Source organism: Dreissena polymorpha, chromosome 5 (assembly GCF_020536995.1).
Source record: "Dreissena polymorpha isolate Duluth1 chromosome 5, UMN_Dpol_1.0, whole genome shotgun sequence".
Taxonomy (NCBI): Eukaryota; Metazoa; Mollusca; class Bivalvia; order Myida; family Dreissenidae; genus Dreissena; species Dreissena polymorpha.
The window spans coordinates 102,095,189-102,114,592 of NC_068359.1; the positions used below are offsets into that span (position 1 = coordinate 102,095,189).

The 19,404-nt window shown below is 36.7% G+C and overlaps 1 protein-coding gene across 8 annotated transcripts in view; it reads left to right on the forward strand.

Moving 5' to 3' along the window:
- LOC127881363 (cyclin-dependent kinase 14-like) overlaps window positions 1-19,404 on the forward strand; it is a 109,446-nt gene that overhangs the window by 53,533 nt on the left and 36,509 nt on the right. For all 8 annotated transcript variants that reach the window (XM_052429137.1, XM_052429143.1, XM_052429141.1 and 5 more), the window contains exons 5-6: window positions 11,657-11,814; window positions 16,915-17,006. In XM_052429137.1, the coding sequence (XP_052285097.1) occupies window positions 11,657-11,814; window positions 16,915-17,006 (250 nt within the window). The remainder of the gene's footprint in view (window positions 1-11,656; window positions 11,815-16,914; window positions 17,007-19,404) is intronic.

The window sequence follows — 19,404 nt, forward strand, 5'->3', positions numbered from 1 at the left end:
TACATTGCTCTAAAACGCGAGTGCAGTACAGCTGTATCGACTGCGTTGACTTTGTTCAGGTAGAAAAGTAATGATTAGCGCTAATTGTTAACAACTTTATTACCAATTGTGTGTATTGTGTTTTTAGCTCCACTGGCCAAAGGCCAGCGGGGCTTATGTCATGGTCCTGTGTCCGTTGTGTGTGCGTGCATGCGTTAACTTTTTCTTTAAACATCTTCTTCTCCTAAACTACTGGTCCAATTCTGATGAAATTTCTCAGGAATGTTCCTGTGGTGAACCTCTTTCAAATTTGTTCAAATTATGCCCCTGGGGTCAAATTTGACTTTGCCCCTGTGGGTCAAAAAATTGAAAATTTACTTATATAAGGCCTATTTTGTGCAAACATTATAAATCTTCTTGTCAAGAACCATTGGGCCTTGGGCTACCAAACTTGGTATGTAGTGACATCTTATAGTCTTTTACTAAGTTTGTTCAAATTATGCCCCTGGGGTCAAATTTTATCCTGCCCAGGGGGTCAAACAATTGAAAATTTGCTTATATAAGGCCTATTTTGTGCAAACTTTAAAAATCTTCTTGTCCATAACCGTATGGTGTAGGGCTACCAAATTTGGTATGTAGTGACATCTTATAGTCCTCTACCAAGTTTGTTCAAATTATGCCCCTGGGGTCAAATTTGACCCTGCCCCGGGGGGTTAAAAAATTGAAAATTTGCTATATAAGGCCTTTTTTGTGCAAACTTTAAAAATCTTCTTGTCCATAACCATTGGGCCAAGGGCTACCAAATTTGCTATGTAGTGACATCTTATAGTTTTCTACCAAGTTTGTTCAAACTATGCCCCTGGGGTCAAATTAGAACCTGCCCCGGGGGTTTAAAAGATTGAAAATTTGCTTTTATAAGGCCTATTTTGTGCAAACTTTAAAAATCTTCTTGTCCATAACCATTGGGCCTATTTCTATCAAATTTGGTAGGTAGTGACATCTAATAGTTCTCTACTTAGTTTTTTCAAATTATGCCCCTGGGAACAAATTTGACCTTGCCCCAGGGGTCACAAAAATGAACATATTCTTAAATAAGGCCTATTTTGTGCAAACTTCAAAAATCTTCTTGTTCTTAATTATAGAGCCTAGGGCTACTAAATTTGGTATGTTTTTATATCTAATAGTTCTCTACCAAATTTTTTCATATTATTCCCCAGGGCTCAAATTTGACCCTGTCCCGGGAGGTCACAAAACTGAACATATGACATTTACCAGGGGAGATTACTGCGGCCGTGTGGCTGTGACCAACAACAACAACAACAACAACATCTTGTAAACATGAGATAAAACCCTGTCATTTAGTGCCATTTTAGATCAGATGGTGACTGCTTACAAAGGAATTGAAGTAAGAACATGTATTCTGAATGTTTTTCTTATAAACTGAAACAAGTCGGGATTTATTTAAATACGTCGAAAGTGACCATATATCCGGATAAAAAAAATTCGGATGACATGTTTATTTAATGTCTTTTTTTGTAGTGTTTAAACCAGTTTAATAATATCTTATTGATTTGAAAACACAACTTCCATGAACATAATTGTTTCCAGAAAAGTCAATATATGATACTGCATTGTAAACTCAAACTTTGTATCCAAGAGGTGTTGGAATTAATGAAGTGCAATGTTCTTAACTATCGTATATGCTCCTTTTTAATAACTAATGATTCATTGTTCCATTTGTGAATTGTGACTCATGAATTGTGGAGATATGATTGTCAATTGCTCAACAATCCATATAAATTCTTGATTATTTTATAGTTTTCTTAATATAAGTTACCATGAATTGATCTTAGAAGTCAACTGTATTACTTAATTAAATACATTTATAAATATAAGAAATAATCTTTAGATTATCATAATATTCTCAGGCCTGTTGGTCTAAAGGTGTGTGGGTTGTTAATTATATTTTTGCCCCTCTTCCAAGAAGAGGGTGTTTATTGTTTTGCACATGTCGGTCCGTTTGTCGTCCGTATGTCCGTCCACCAGATGGTTTCTGGATGATAACTCAAGAACGCTTAGGCCTAGGATCATGACACTTCAAAGGTACATTGATCATGACTCGCAGATGACCCCTGTTGATTTTGAGGTCATTAGGTCAAAGGTCAAGGTCACGGTGACCCGAAATAGTAAAATGTTTTCCGGATGATAACTCAAGAACGCTTATGCCTATGATCATGAAACTTCATAGGTACATTGATCATGACTAGCAGATGACCCCTATTGATTTTCAGGTCACTAGGTCAAAGGTCAAGGTCACGGTGACCGGAAATAGTAAAATGGTTTCCGGATGATAACTCAAGAACGTTTTATGCCTAGGATCATGAAACTTCATAGGTGCATTGATCATGATTCGCAGATGACCCCTTTTGATTCTCAGGTGAAAGGTCAAGGTCACTGTGACCCGAAATAGTAAAATGTTTTCTGGATGATAACTCAAGAACGCTTATTCCTAGGATCATGAAACTTCATAGGTACATGGATCATGACTCGCAGATTACCCCTATTGACTTTCAGGTCACTAGGTCAAAGGTCAAGGTCACGGTGACTTCACACAGTAAAATGGTTTCCGGATGATAACTAAAGAAAGCTTACGCCTAGGATCATGAAACTTCATACGTACATTAATCATGACTCACAGATGGACCCCTATTGATTTTCAGGTCACTAGGTAAAAGGTCAAGGTCACAGTGCCAAAAAACGTATTCACTCAATGGCTGCCACTACAACTGACAGCCCATATGGGGGGGGGGGGGGGGGCATGCATGTTTTACAAACAGCCCTTGTTTGAGATGATTCTTTACAAAGAAAGATGCTACTATTGTATTTGATATAAATGTGTGAAAGGCTCTAAGAAGGAACCAGAGATTATTAACCCTTTACCAAACACCAACAGGATTTTACGGGTTTATAGCCGACGACTTTATAAATAATTATGATAAAATGAGAAATTGCTCAAGATGAGCAATTTCTCCTTTTATCACAATTATTTCTACCCTACCTGATTATTTCCTTAATATTCTATTACAATTTAATTGTCATCTGCAACCTTTTTCAAATTGGGAAAGTCCAAAATGTGTCGTTTGGTAAAGGGTTAAGGCATTTTGATTCCTACGGGTCTTGTGAATCTGTCTTTTTTAAATCAAATGCGTATATTTGATCTTCAGCATCTAGAAATATGTGAAATAGAAAGAACGACAATATCTTTTGGAGAGATAAATGAACCTACGCTATAACCAATGGGACTGTGCTTCAAAGGAACAATTCCCGGGCTTTTAAGTCTGTTTAGTTAACACGGTAGTAACTTGTACCATATATAAAAATGCTCACCCTTCCAACTTTAAGCGCCCAGTGGGACAAGGGATAGACAGAGAAAGTCACATGCTTGAGTACATTTCAACCCATGCGCATTGCGCGGTTTTTTTTCGCATAAAAAACAGTGGAGCGATACAGGGCCATCATGGCCCTCTTGTTCAGTGTTGTTGAAAATTATACAGCCTCCACACAGCGGATCCGAATCAAAGACAATAAATGAATTTAAAAGATGATGATGTGTGGTCAACACCTGACTTATATACATTCTCCGCATTGATAACAAATTTATACAGAACATATTGATTTGTGTTTGGTTGTCTACAATACAGATGTAAAAATAGCTTGTGCTTCGTTTATGGGCTATCGATATTTTAATTATTGCAGACAGCTTTGACAAGTTTTACAATAGATGTTTCAATGTGTTACTTGTAGCAATTGAAAACGTAACAGGTAAAGAGAAACTAGCAATCATGACGATAAGTTCCATCCAAACGTAGGGTATTTGTTTACAAAAATTCACTTATTTTTTTGCTAGATTTTCAGGAAATTCCTGGAAAGCACGTTTTTTCGAATGATTGAGTATGACGCAATAAAACATTGCTTTGTATCCTATTGCATTGAATCTAAATTAAACTCATTTGTCCATTGGTTGTTACAATTAAATCTGAACTGTGCCCTATGAAACACTTTCCCATAATGCACTGTTAATTTTACACTTCAGAAAATTATTGTACTTAAAGTGATAAAATATTTACGATGCAAAACTCTTGAAACTTTATTGAAAATTTACCAAATAGTTTGCTAACACTAATTGTAACCAATAATCTTCGCATCTTCTCTAATTTGCGCCGATAAAGGTAAGATTGTTATTAGTTTGGCGATGATAATAAATGAATAAGACCAATTGGCTTCACTGTTTCAAACAGTCGTTAAAGGTCCCACTAATCTGCTAATCTTAATAATGATACACTAATGGGGGCCAATTACTGATCACCTGAGAACAAAAGACTAGTATATTGACATGTGACAAACAGGCCCCACCTCTTGCAAGCGACTTTCAAGTGTCCTCCCTCTTTCCCTGCTACGATTTATCGCAACCGCGATATATTTCGGACAAACAAATCAGATATTGATTGAAGCAGTTTGTTTTTTTTTCAAAGTCAGGAATTGGCGAATTTAAGTGCTGACAAAATCGTCATTTTTATAAAAATGTCAATGGCCTATAAAAACACAAGGGGTGTTTCTGTCTTTACCATTGACAAATAAAACAGGGAAACATAGGGTGAGATGTGTTTCAAAAGGACAAGGCATAAAACAGAATGGGGACCACATATTTTAACATGTTGAGGCATATAAATGGAATGGCGGCCACATATTAAAACAAATTGGGGCATACAAATGGAAGGAGGGGCCACATATTTTAACAAGTTGGGGCATACAAATGGAAGGAGGGGCCACATATTTTAACAAGTTTGGGCATACAAATGGAATGGGGGCCACATATAAAAACAGGTTAGGGCATACAAATGGAATGGGTGCCACATATTTTAACAAGTTGGGGCATACAAATAGAATGGGGGCCACATATTAAAACAAGTTGGGGCATACAAATGGAATAGAGGCCACATATTTTAACAAGTTGGGGCATGCAAATAAAATAGGGGCCACACATTTTAACAAGTTTGGGCATACAAATGGAAGGATCGTGATAAGTATATGAGACCTAAATTATACATTTGGGTATTGAATGCCTAAGACTCGACTGGATAGCTTATTGATAGAAGTGCAGAGCTACTATCTTGTTGTTGTCTAAGTTTGAGAATCAGAATTTAGTGTTGTTTTTTTTGTATGAAAAGCATGGAGTGCATGCTGTTTTTTTTTCATGATTATTTGTAAAAATCTGCATTGGCACCCACTTTACAGTGTATAATAACCATGTGTGAACCAATACTTCTTGCAAACGTAGCACCACTAAGACATTGAATAAATGCTATTATTATTATCCCCACGCTCCGAATTGGAGCAGGGGGGGATTATGTGGTTATCTCTGCTGTCTGTCTGTCCTGGCCACTATCTCCTCCTACACTATTAGCACTAGAACCTTGAAACTTAAACACATGGTAGCAATGAGCATATGTGGGATAATGCACTATTTGGAATTTTGATCTGACCCCGGGGTCAAAAGCTGCGGCGTGGGGGAAACGTGTCGGCCGCGGTTGCGCCATTTCTAGTTTAACTTGTGTTGTATATAATAATAAACAAATAACTAGACAAACTAGAAGATATGCAGCAGTGAAGAAAAGATAGTTAATTAGACCTTGGGGAAAAGAGCTGAACTTAAAGTATGTCATAATGACATTTGGTAAGCTGGCATGGAATTGATCCCTTCACCATAACTGTGTCATGTCAATCCCCTGTTTATGTTTACTGCCTAAACAGAACCATATCATTTTATTCCATTCACATAATCATTACCGTAATTACTGTATGTTTTCGGACACTTCAAAATAATTTTAAAAAAATTGTGTCGGAAAACTTAGATACGAAAAATATTCACAAAATACAGGTGTCCGAAAACTTAGATTTGAAAATGGAAGTGTCGGAAAATAGTGTCAATTGTATCAACGACTACTGGTAATAGCACACGCTTGTAAAATACCATGCCGTATAGTTTAAATTACAGTTATATATGTTTGCACTGCATTTTAAATGATTTTAAATGCTTAATTTATTTGACAGAATGTTACTACAAGGTTGTACTTTGACGAGTTTGAAGATGAGCATGTGATGTACCGATACTCGCTAGTATTAACCTGTAATTAACGCAATAAAAAGAGCAAACTATGAATTAATTTTTTGTTCATTTCCGATAGTTGTTGTCTAACACCTTCCAGTGTTCGTAAAACTTGCAATAAGGTGTATCACACTTTGAAGCGTTTAGTATTTGTCACAGTTATTTTACTGAGAAGGGGTAGTACAATTGCCTTAGATAATTGAACTGTTAACTGGCACTACACCTGGTAATTGTCATAACGCTTATTCTATCGGGCGAAACCATTGTTTAATACCGGTTTACAAGGTTATTTACCCAATCACGCAAATGTAATGGTCCGTTGCCCTCAGGCACCTGCCATGTTTTATGATGTTATTCTGGTTGTAAAACCCCATGATCGAAGTGTCATAAGATATTGAAAATAGGACCGAAATTTGGTAAAATAGCGCTGTAAAATATACTGGTCCGAAAACTTAGAGACATTAATTGTGTCCGAAAATTAAGAGTCACAATTTTTAATTTTTTTTTCTGAAAAAAGGGGTGTCCGAAAAACATAGAGTAATTATGGTATGTCTTATTTACCTTACTGTCAATGTCAAATGATGGATGGAAAACAAAAATTAATGAGGGCCAGATTTTATCATTAAAAAAAAACTCATTCTCAAACATTATTTCCAAACATTTTTAATAGCATGTGCTTAACCTGAATTTTCACTGACTGCAGTTTTATTCATTATTTAGGAAATTAGGGTTATGCATACAGCAAAGCTATGGGGATGCGTTGAGTTGTGGATTATAACATTTGTGAGGGAAAATATTATATTTGCTGTAAACGAATAAGTGAAATAAATAATTGTTATGACATTGATATGAGCCGTGCTGTGTGAAAAGGGGGTTAAATGCATGTTGGTAAAGTGTTGTCCCAGATTAGCCTGTGCAGTCTGCACAGGATAATCTGGGAAAACACTCTTCGCTTTTATAATATTTTTCGTTTGAAGAAAGTCTCTTCTTAGCAAAGATCAAGTTTAGGCGGAAAATGTCGTCCCTGATTAGCCTGCACAGACTTATCTGGGAGGACACTTTATGCAGATGCATTAAACCCCCTTTCCACAGAGCCAGGCCTATAAAACTACCGTAAATCCACGAATATAATACGTCCTCGTGCATAATACGCACCCCCAAGTTTGGTAAAAATTTATCGGTAAAAATTGAAAATCCGAGTAAAATACGCACTAAAAAAATCAGTGTCCGAAATCGGCCATTTCCGAAAAAATGTGTCAATATATTTTTGTGTTGTGAAAATAGCAAATCAATTTGGTGTTGTCAATTATCTGTTTCACAGTAATACCCCAGTATATTGATCGGGATGTGTTATAGTGCTGTTGTTATGACAGTTGCATAATAAATATCTCTGTCTGTTGTTTATATTACCATTGATTGTTACCGATAACACATGGGCCCCTTGCTGACATCTGGGTCAAGCAGTCATAATGACAAAGAAAGAAGCAGAGACACTGTTTTTTGTTTTCACATTTAATTCAATTTGACAATATTCGGGACGATAATAATTATAATAATAATAAAGTAATAAGAAGACAAAATGGTTACTTCCGTTTTTATAGTTGTCTAGATGAATTACTTTTCCGAAGTGTTACACACTCGATACTTTAATATAACTTAAAATACAATTAAACCGCTCGTGTTTTTCATGATCTCTTTAATTAAAATACGCTGCTGTCATTATAAAGGCTAGTTTGGGAGTAAAACACAAATTAATTAATTATCACCTTTCAATTTAATTCGGCAATTGGCAGACAGGTGTAATAGACTCTATTAGCATCATAAAACTAATTATTTAATTACCACTCTTTACTTCAGATATGGTAAATATGCGGTAGAAAGATAAATAGTGGTCAGCTAAGAAATATTTATTTACGGGTATTGTCAGGTTGTTTTTTTTCATTTGCTAATCTCTTTATATGATTTAGAGTCCAGTCGCTATTTTGTAGGCAGACGACGATATTAACTGTGTATTCAAATTATATACAGTGTCTGCGCATGAATTACCCAATATTATCCAATAGCTCCTCCCGTTCTCACGTTTCATTCGACATCGTCATTTCATGTGTAAGTGAGCTCAATGTTGATTGGCCAGCTACCATGCGCACTTCAATAACAATAAGGTCAAGCGATGTCTCATAATTGGGTACAGACCGGGTTTTGTTTACTGTTCGAATTGCGAACACTTTCTTTAAAACAAAGAGACAAATATAGAAAACCAGTCCGATTTAAATGGCGGATGTTTTCAATGAAATTTTACTAGATTATCGCATTTTCACAAATAAGATTTTTATTGAGCCAAATTCTCAATATTTTCGCAAATGACTCAAATGGCGAACGACAGCGCGAGCCCTGTTGCACCCCTTTGATGTAAAAGTGTTGTTCAAAATGGCTGCCACGAAGCTAATAACAGCGATTAAGTTGAAAATTTGCACAGGAAAAAATTTGTTCTGCTCTACACTCGTATGTTATACGCACCCCCTACTTGAAGAAAAAATCGGCAGGTAAAAAAGTGCGTATTATATTCGTAGATTTACGGTATTTACTATTATTTCCAGATTTCTACCCACCAACTCACTTTTGAACCAAGTACGAAGAAGTATGACCCTAATTAATTACAATAAATAAAACTTGTTTTTATCACAATCTTTTCCAGTTTAGCATTATTTGGTCACACAATTTAGCTTCCTCAGACTGGTTTTTGATTGTATCTTTAAACAAAGTCCTTAAATCAGTTTGTTCTAGCTAAAGATTATTCTAGCATACAAGTAAGCTGTTTACCAGTATTTGATCCATAAAAGTTGGGTGCTTTTCAGTCATACGAACATGTTAGGGCTTGTTACCATCATTAAGGGTTGTAAATATGGATGGAATTTAATGGCGTTGGCAAGTGTACCACATTAGCTTGACATAATGAATTACTTGCAGTGTGGTTGCAGTTATGAGTATTAACACTTTGATGATATAATGGCTTCCTGCAGTATCATTTAGAGCTTAGGACATTGCACACTGCACCTCTGAGTTTAACCCTTTGCATGCTGGGAAATTTGTCGTCTGCAAAAATGTCGTCTGCGGAATTTCTAAAATTAGCATTTCTTCGATTTGTTTTCAAAGAATACTATCAGAATAGCAGACAGTTTGGATCCTGATGAGATGCCTCGTTCTGTGGCGTCTCATCTGGATCCAAACTGTTTGCAAAGGCCTTCAAAATACGGTTCCAGCACTGAAAGAATTAGCATCTCATGTAAAAGACACCTAAGCAAGTTAGGGTTGAGGGAGGTAGCTTATAAGCTGAGTTCTTGCAGCATGGTGTTATCACTAGACCATACATATAGGATCTTGCATGTCTGAGTAGTCATTTTGTATTGAATTTATTAAACAAGTCATCTAAATAAAGATAAAAACAAGGAATGCCGAGTTTTTATTTTAATCAATTCAATACAAAATGACCACGAATCTTAGATTCTATTTATAACATGACTTACAAATTTTCTTTTTATTTTATGCTCTTTTCACCGTTTATTCACATTGTAAAGAAGTTTAATTTTAGAAATTCGCTGGAATAATGACGTCATTTTGTCAAAAAAATGACGTCATTTCACAGTTATATAACTAGTGTAATAACACCAGTGTAATAAACAAAATTGAGCCTCTGTGCATAATAAATACGTTATTTCACTCCTGGAGCGTAGGTCATGTTATAAATACGTTTATAGGACAGGGCACAATGAAGCTTCTATATAATTACAATGACTTTAGGATAAACCAACGCTATTAAGTGTACAATTTTGTTAGAGGTGATGATGATGATGATGATGATGATGATGATGATGATGATGATGATGATGATGATGATGTTGATGTTGATGATGGTGGTGGTGTTGGTGATGATGTTGATGATGATGATGATGATGATTCCGGGATGTTTTATTTGCAATTCGTTTATTATATGCTTTTATGACTTGTTGGAGATTTTCCAATGACTTGTATTTCATGTTATTTTCCCATGTATGCTTCAAGATATTTGTTTACAATGTATACTGAGAAAAAGCCAGTTAAGCAAAAGTAATTTCTGTAGGTCTAGCAATAAAGCAAAAAAACTTGACAGAGAGTTTTTTTCACAAAAATATGTCTGGAATCTTCGATAGAAACACTTATGCAAATTGCTGTGATAAATTGCCCAAGGGTAAACTATTACAGCAACATAATGGAGAATAATTTTGTTGGGACAATTCCAAAACAATGCATTGATTAATCTATTTTATTCTGATTGAAGTAAATTGTCAATATTCACTATACCAGAATAAATAAACGATTGGTCTTGTAATAATATATTAAATGTATTTTAATCACATATCTAGGATCCATCATGCAACCATCAGGTATCAGAAAGTCCCCGGAAAGCAAGTTTTTTGCATGACGGTGTATGACGCAATACAAAATTTCTTTGTACATGTATCGTATTGCATTCAATCTAAATTTAAATTCGCTCGTCCAATGAAAGCTCTGCCCCATAATGCACTGTTCTCTTTACACTTCTGAAAATGGCGTATGCATATAGTTGTGTTTGTGAAATTCATAAACATATTTATCGTCATAAATGTTTAAGATTATTAATTTTTTTAAGTGATGTAACTTGATTGGATTATCGGATAAATGTGCACATTAGAAAAGCGGTATGTATACTGTTATCGATACGATTCAGTTTATATGCATGTATCTGCGGATGACAACATAGCATGGCAATACACAGGACCTATATTATAGGCTATACTATGCCTGTTTTTATAGACCCTGCAATAAATGAGCTCAAAACTAATTATAACGCGGATCCGTTTTTAACGCTGTTGTGTGGCTTGGACCCTGTCATCCGCGTTATATTGGAGTTACAGTGTAAATATGTGATAAAATCATACATCCATATCGTAAAACCCACTAAATTTGTGATAAAATCATTCATCCACATCATAAAACCCACTCAATATGTGATAAAATCATTCATCCATGCTGCAGAGCCCACTAAATTGTTTGATGAATCGACACTGTTAAACCCAATTAATCTTTGATAAAATAAATCAACTCTTATGAAGCCCACTGTTTCTGTGATATATATTCAAAGTAAACTAAAACTGACATTTTGATTGTTCATGAGTCTTTAATACCCACTGACTTAATGATTTTATTTTCATATATTGATACTTAAATTCCCAATATATCTGTGATATTACAATCGTACATTTACACTTTATTGCCCAATATATTTGTTATTTTGCTATAGTACATTCCCGCGTTAATGTTCCATATTATCTCTGTGATGTTGCCATTTCTTATCTGCACTTTAATGTTCGGTATTACCCCTGCAGGTAACTCCCACACTACGGTGAGACGGCACCCTGCGTTAATTTTTCAAAATTATCTCTGTGATGTTGCCATTTCTTATCTGCACTTCAATGTTCCGTATAACCCCTGCAGGTAATTCCCACACTACGGTGAGACGGCATTACTCGGCGGGTGATATGCTGGAGGACCCGCAGTTGAGTGGCGGAGGAGACGCAAGAACCACTCGACCTCGCTCCGAAGGCCACAGATATAACAAGTCCTTCAACCAGAAACGCGCTTCCAGTTATGCAGTACGTTCTGAATTTTTTGTTGTCATGTTTTGAGCTCTCCACTTGCGCTGACATTTGTTTTATCAATATTGTTATTTAATTATACCCCCACTAAACGAAGTTGGGGGGGGTATATAGGAGTGAGCTTGTCTGTCGGTCGGTCGGTCGGTCCGTCCTTGTCCGCTCTCTAATTCAAGTAGTTTTCATCCGATCTTCACCAAACTTGGTCAGAAATTGTATCTACATGAAGTCTAGGCCAAGTTTGAACATGGGCCTTGCTGGGTAAAAAATTAGGTCACTGGGTCACTAAGTGCGTTTTAAACATTCAGCATGTTGTCTTCTCTCTAATTCAAGTAGTTTTTATCAGAGCTTTATCAAACTTGATCAGAAGTTGTATCTAGATGATGCCTAGGCCAAGTTCCAACATGGGTCATGGCAGGTCAAAAACTAGGTCACAGGGTCACTTAGTACATTTTACACATAGCATGGTGTCTGCTCTGTTATTCAAGTAATTGCATCCGATTTCACCAAACTTGGTAGAGTTGTATCATAGATGATGTGCACGGTCAAGTAAAAACAGACTTATGGCCATGGTATCTTGAAAAACCAGGCACGGGGTCACTTAGTGCGTTTTAAACTTGGCATATGTGTCCACTGTTTTTGTGAAGACGCAACATGCAAAATATTCTTAAGAACCTTCCTTTGTCTTAGTTTTGTGTTATTGTCCTCCGTCCGTCCATCATCATTATGTTCATCCGTCCAATTTGCACCCATCCTCAAACAAAGTTATGTTACAGGATACCTTGTGCCTTTCAGGCCCTCTGTTCAAGTAGTTTTCATCCGATCTTCACCAAACTTGGTCAGAAGTTGTATCTACATGATGTCTAGGCCATATTCGAACATGGGCCTTGCCGGGTCAAAAACTAGGTCACTCAGTGCGTTTTAAACATTCAGCATGTTGATGGCAGGTCAAAAACTAGGTCACAGGGTCACTTAGTACATTTTACACATTCAGCATGGTGTCTGCTCTGTTATTCAAGTAATTGTCATCCGATCTTCACCACACTTGGTCAGAAGTTGTATCTAGATGATGTGTAGGTCAAGTACAAACATGGGCCATGGAGGGTCAAAAACCAGGTCACGGGGTCACTTAGTGCGTTTTAAACATTGAGCATGGTGTCCACTGTTTTTGGTGAAGACAACATGCAAAATATTCTGTGTCAATGGGGCATGTGGGGGTATTCGTCACGTCTGTGACAAAGCTCTAGTTGGTTTTAGTGTGCTTTCAGTTATGCAGTATGTTTGTGATTAAGTGATTGTGAGCTTTCAACTACTTGATTGTGTTGTGCATATGGTGTCTGCCTAGCAATCAGGACCCATAATAAATCACAAAACAATTCTAAAGTCTAAGAATTAAAAATATTCTTTAAATTGATATTTTCAAGAATTGCTTAACTGTTGAGTCAAACTTGGCACCTCTTAACACCTCTATCTGTATCATTCTTCATGTATAACATTTTGTTATGCCCCCTTTCGAAGAAGAGGGGGTATATTGTTTTGCGCATGTCTGTCGGTCCATCGGTCCGTCTGTCGGTCCATCCGTCCACCAGATGGTTTCCGGATGATAACTCAAGAACGCTTATGCCTAGGACCATGAAACTTTATTGGGTCATTGATAATGACTCCCAGATGACCCCTATTGATTTTCAGGTCACTATGTCAAAGGTCAAGGTGACTCTAACCAGTAAAATGGTTTCCGTATGATAACTCAAGAACGCTTACACCTAGGATCATGAAACTTCATAGGTACATTGATCATGACTGGCAGATGACCCCTATTGATTTTCAGGTCACTAGGTCAAAGGTCAATGTCACGATGACTCGAACCAGTTAAATGGTTTCCGTATGATAACTCAAGAACGCTTACGCCTAGGATCATGAAACTTCATAGGTACATTGACCATGACTCGCAGATGCCCCCTATTGATTTTCAGGTCAAAGGTCAAGGTCACAGTGACTAAATAGTAAAATGGTTTCCGGATGATAACTCAAGAATGCTTACGCCTAGGATCATGAAAATTCATAGGTTCATTGATCATGACTGGCAGATGACCTCTATTAATTTTCAGGTCACTAGGTTAAAGGTCAAGGTCACAGTGACTCGAAACAGTAAAATGGCTTCGGATGTTAACTCAAGAATGCTTACGCCTAGGATGATGAAACTTCATAGGTACATTGATCATGACTCGCAGATGACCCCTTTTGATTTTCAGGTCACTAGGTCAAAGGCCAAGGTGACTCGAACCAGTAAAATGGTTTCCGGATGATAACTCAAGAACGCTGACGCCTAGGATCATGAAACTTCATAGGTACATTGATCATGACTGGCAGATGACCCCTATCGATTTTCAGGTCACTAGGTCAAAGGTCAAGGTCACAATGACTCGAACCAGTAAAATGGTTTCCGGATGATTACTCAAGAACGCTTACGCCTAGGATCATGAAACTTCATAGGTACATTGACCATGACTCCCAGATGACCCCTATTAATTTTCAGGTCACTAGGTCAAAGGTCAAGGTCACAGTGACTCGAAACAGTAAAATGATTTCCTGACGATAACTCAAGAATAATTAGGCCTAGGATGATGAAACTTCATAGGTACATTGATCATGACTGGCAGATGACCCCTATTGATTATCAGGTCACTAGGTCAAAGGTCAAGGTCTCAGTGACAGAAAACGGATTCACACAATGGCTGCCACTACAACTTACAGCTCAGGTCACTAGGTCAAAGGTCATGGTCACAGTGACAAAAAACAGCCCATATGGGGGCGTTCATGTTTTACAAACAGCCCTTGTTAATGACAAAATCACCAGTGGAGGCCTGTATATATTCAAACATTGAACACATTTTTTCTTGGTTCCAAGTCTATTCTTTATTCTTAAGTCTATGAATGGATTGGTGAATACGGGCCCGGGAGGTGGTGGGCATTATCCCCACCCTGGGATCATTCTCAAGATCATCTATAAGACACCAAGTACTGTTTGTTCTAAGCGCTCATGAGTTTGAATAAGGTGAAGGCTTTTATAGCAATCAATGTCAATTTATTTTAAGAAAACTGGCACCAAAATGTGATTAATTGGTGTAAATTGTTTACATTTACACTTGAAATTAGCAGTAGCTAGTTAAACAGTTTGTCTGTGGTTTTTATGCATCCTCCAAGCAGAGAATGCTTTAAGTGTTAACCCTTTCCCAGTCAGAAGCAAAGTGAAAATGGCTATGTGCAAACAGCATAAAACCAGAACAGCTTTTAAGGCAATAAAGCCTTTAAAACTTGAATACATTCAGAAAGGTCTTGAATTAAATAAAACTTTCTAAGGGACTACAAACGCGTGAAAAAAGGTATCTAAGTTGTAAAGGGTAAATGCATGAAAATGTGAGCATGGGTTTGCAAATAACTATTTGTTACATGTGAGCTCTCCCAAGAAGTGATGGGTGCATTTTGATATTTGTTTCAGAAGTAATTTTGGCTTCTCATTTACATTTTATTCAAACAATTTCTTCTCACTTCTAGAGCACTAAGTAAGGACATAAAATGACTTACAATGTTGAAAATGACCCACACAAATTAAGTCGAGTTTTTAATGGAAGTCTTTTTGCATATTGATATTGAAATAATTTGAAATAACACCCACATACAGTACAGCCAAAGCGGAACAAACGTGTTTCGCGATTTGGGCGGCAAGGCGAAACGAGTCGATGCCGCGTCAGTCGTTGAAGCCGCGTCAGCATGCGGCGGCAAGTCGCATTTCGCCGCGAAACTTCGCATCTGTCCACCAAGGCATGCCGCGATCCGCGTCATGATGCCGAGTCAATGCAAATCATGAAATAAAAAACCTTTTTAAAATTATTAGTTACATGTAGTTAACAAATTTTGAAAGAACAATTATAACAATAATTAAAATCATAATAAATTTATTGTTCGCGGATTGTATTAGCATATACATGTAAGCATAGTTAATGTGTCTGCCCAATTAAGTTTGTTTCCCGCCCATAGTGTATGTGTTTCACACATAAACAAGGTCACGTAATTATGTTTTCGCACATACAAGTGGTCAAGGCTCCAGCATATGGTGGATTTATAAATTAATTGCATGTTGATTTTGCTATTATATTAAAGCTGAGAAAATTAGCAGTTTGAAGCCAAATCAATAATCAAGACCGTGACGACGTATTTGTTGTTTTGTATATTATTAGCTTATTATAACTATTGTTTGAATATGCGTATATAAACACGTTTTATTTTGTTCATATTATACAGTTAATATTGCTACTAATTACCCGATGATTCCGTATATTCCAGTTTTAAAGCAAATGCTGGTAAACATTTACGATACACAAACATTCTCGATATTTGCTTTAGTATCAAATACATTTTGGCATTTGTTACTATTAATAAAGATGATGAAATAACGTCTAATCGGGGCGTTTTTTTCCAGCGATTTACGCCTGACGTGATGTTCATGTATTTATACAACACAAAATACACCCAAACTTTCCAAACGACGTTCTACATGTCTGCATAATTTTCGCGCGCTTTTTATTAAACAAAGGATATTTTAGCACTGTTTATTTGACGCTAGAATTTGCCAAAGGTTGCGTAAGCATTAGAATTCGGAACTGTGTTTCGGATTACAAATTTAATAATGATAATCGAACGAAACTTAAACAGTTGCGCGTAATTAATTCTACGCTACACATACATGCATGTACATGTAGGTGGATATCTTTTCACTCGATCCGCCGCGTACGTATGCGGCAGATTTACTCCGCGATAGTACGCGAGGTTAATACAAACTCGGCGTCGTTGCGCGGATCGATGCCGAATGCCACGGCGATACGCCGCGTGAACACACGATTCGGTTGCCGCGTACTAATAATCTGGCCGTGGCGTAGCCGCGGATTATGTTTGTGCCGCGTTGGCTGTACTGTATATAAAATGACATCAACAAATATCCGACTGATCTTTATATCTATTGAGTTACTGTATCATATCTTAAACAATTCAATGTGTTGCGGTTGAAACCCTCTTAATGATAGCATATCTACCTTGTTCTAGGGGAACTCCCCATATGGAAGAGCAGAGTCATACCAGAAACTGGAACAACTTGGTGAAGGTTCATACGCCACAGTGTACAAGGGTATTAGTAGGTTAGTAATAGTAGGTCATAATGCCACAGAGTGCAAGGGTATTACTAGGTCAGTAAAAGAAGGTCATCTGTCAAAATGTACAAGACTGACTAATGGGGTTGTTTACCCTCGGGACTTCGGTACAAAAACCACTGCCCGAGCACACTGCTTAAAAAAGATTAACACTGCATGAAAAGGTCGAAAATGGCCATAATATGTTCAGCCCGATTTTACTGGGCTGTACCATTTATAAAATAGGGTACTTTGCAGTGTTGGTGTGGTGCTTTAATAAAAATCTAGTAGTTAAAAATAGCTTTACTTAAAATTAATTACAAGCGTTATAAATGCATTACTCAATGTAACAACAAAGCGACTGAGCCTAACGCTATTAAAAAGCGGAGTTTTGATTGGTTCATAGGCCGATAAAACGACATCTCGGATTGGTTAAAATTGCTTAATAAGAAATACAAGAAGGTCCATCCGTTTTGGAATCTGAAATTCGCACAGCGGACGACCTTGACATTGAAGAATGTAAACAATCAATTTTTATACAGGAAATATTAGAAATGATTGAAAAATGGATAATTAAATCCAAAAGAACTTAAATTTTACTAAAATCGCACATAAATTGATTAATAGTAATAAGCTACTATGTTGATGTTATATTTTAAGTATTATTATTAATATTATTATTATGATATTGTTGTTTTGTGTTAAAAGGAAAGAGAAAGAGAGAGAATAGCCCAATTTTTATTAGTAAAGATGGTGAAAACACATACTGTTGTATGTGGCATCATAATTACTAGACCCATTGTTCAGCATATACTGCAATGGGGTTGTTGGAGTCTTTAAACTTTGTGATCTGTATTTTTAATGTTAAAATTAACATAATATAGGAAAGAAAAGAACTACATGGATGTGTTATATGTTTGAAATAATAAAAAATTATAAATATTTTAAGGATTTTTCAGATCACAAAGTTATTTAACATTGCCACTATAAAAATGTACAAGGGTATAAGCAGGTCAGTTAAAGTAGGTCTTATTCCACAGTTAACATTAGTAAAAGTAGGTCAGTAAAAGTAGGTCATAATTATGCCACATTGGCAAAGGGTTTTACTTGGTCAGAAATAGTAAGTCATATGCAACCGTGTACAAGGGCATTGAAAGGTAAGTATAAGTGGATCATAGAACACCTGTACAAATTTTGTTGTTGGGTCCATAAAAGTGGGTCATAGAACACCATTTACAATTGTGTTGTTAGGTTAGTAAAAGTGGGTCATAGAAAACTGTACATACACCACTATGTACAAGGGTATTGTTAGATCAGTTAAAGTGGGTCATAGACTACAGTCAACAAGCGCATTGTTATTTCAGTAGAATTGGGTCATACACCACAATGTTCAAGGGATTGTTAGGTCAGTTAAAGTGGGTCATACACCACAGAGTACACAGGCATTGTTAGGTCAGTAAAAGTGGTTCATAGAACAGAGTGTCCAAGGGCATCGTTATTTCAGTAAAATTGGGTCTTACACCACTATGTACAAGGGAATTGCTAGGTCAGTTAAATTGGGTTATACAACACAGTGTACAAGTGCATTATTATGTCAGTAAAAATGGGTCATGGTCAGATAAAGTGGATCAAATACCACTATGTACCATGGTATTGTTAGGTCAGTTTAAGTGGGTCACAGACCACAGTGTACAAGAGACTTGTTATTTCAGTAAAATTGGGTAAGAAGGTCATATGCTAATGTTCACAATTGCATTAATAGTTCAGTACATTACCATTTAAAAAGTGTATAGGTTGTTTACCATTCATGTTGATTGTAAAGCATTTATGCTGATAAATCTTGTCTCTTATCTTTATACCCCCACAAACAAAGTTTAGGGGGCTATATAGGAGTGAACTTGTCTGTCAGTTGATCGGTCTGTCGGTCTGTCTATCGGTCCGTATTAAGTGTCCACTCTCTAATTCAAGTAGTTTTCATCCGATCTTCACCAAACTTGGTCAGAAATTGTATCTACATGATGTCTAGGCCAAGTTCGAACATGGGCCTTTCCAGGTCAAAAACTAGGTCACGGGGTCACATAGAGCGTTTTAAACATTCAGCATGTTGTCAGCTCTCTAATTCAAGTAGTTTTCATCCGATCTTCACCAAACTTGGTCAGAAGTTGTATCTAGATGATCTTAAGGCCAAGATCAAACATGGGCCTTGCCGGGTAAAAAACTAGGTCACGGGGTCACTTAGTGTGTTTTTTAACATTCAGCAAGGTGTCCTCTTATTTATTCAAGTAGTTTACATCCGATCTTCACCAAACTTGGTCAAAAGTTTTATCTGGATGATCTAAAGGCCAAGTTCCAAATGGGCCATGCCAGATCAAAAACTAGGTCACAGGGTCACTTAGTACGTTTTACA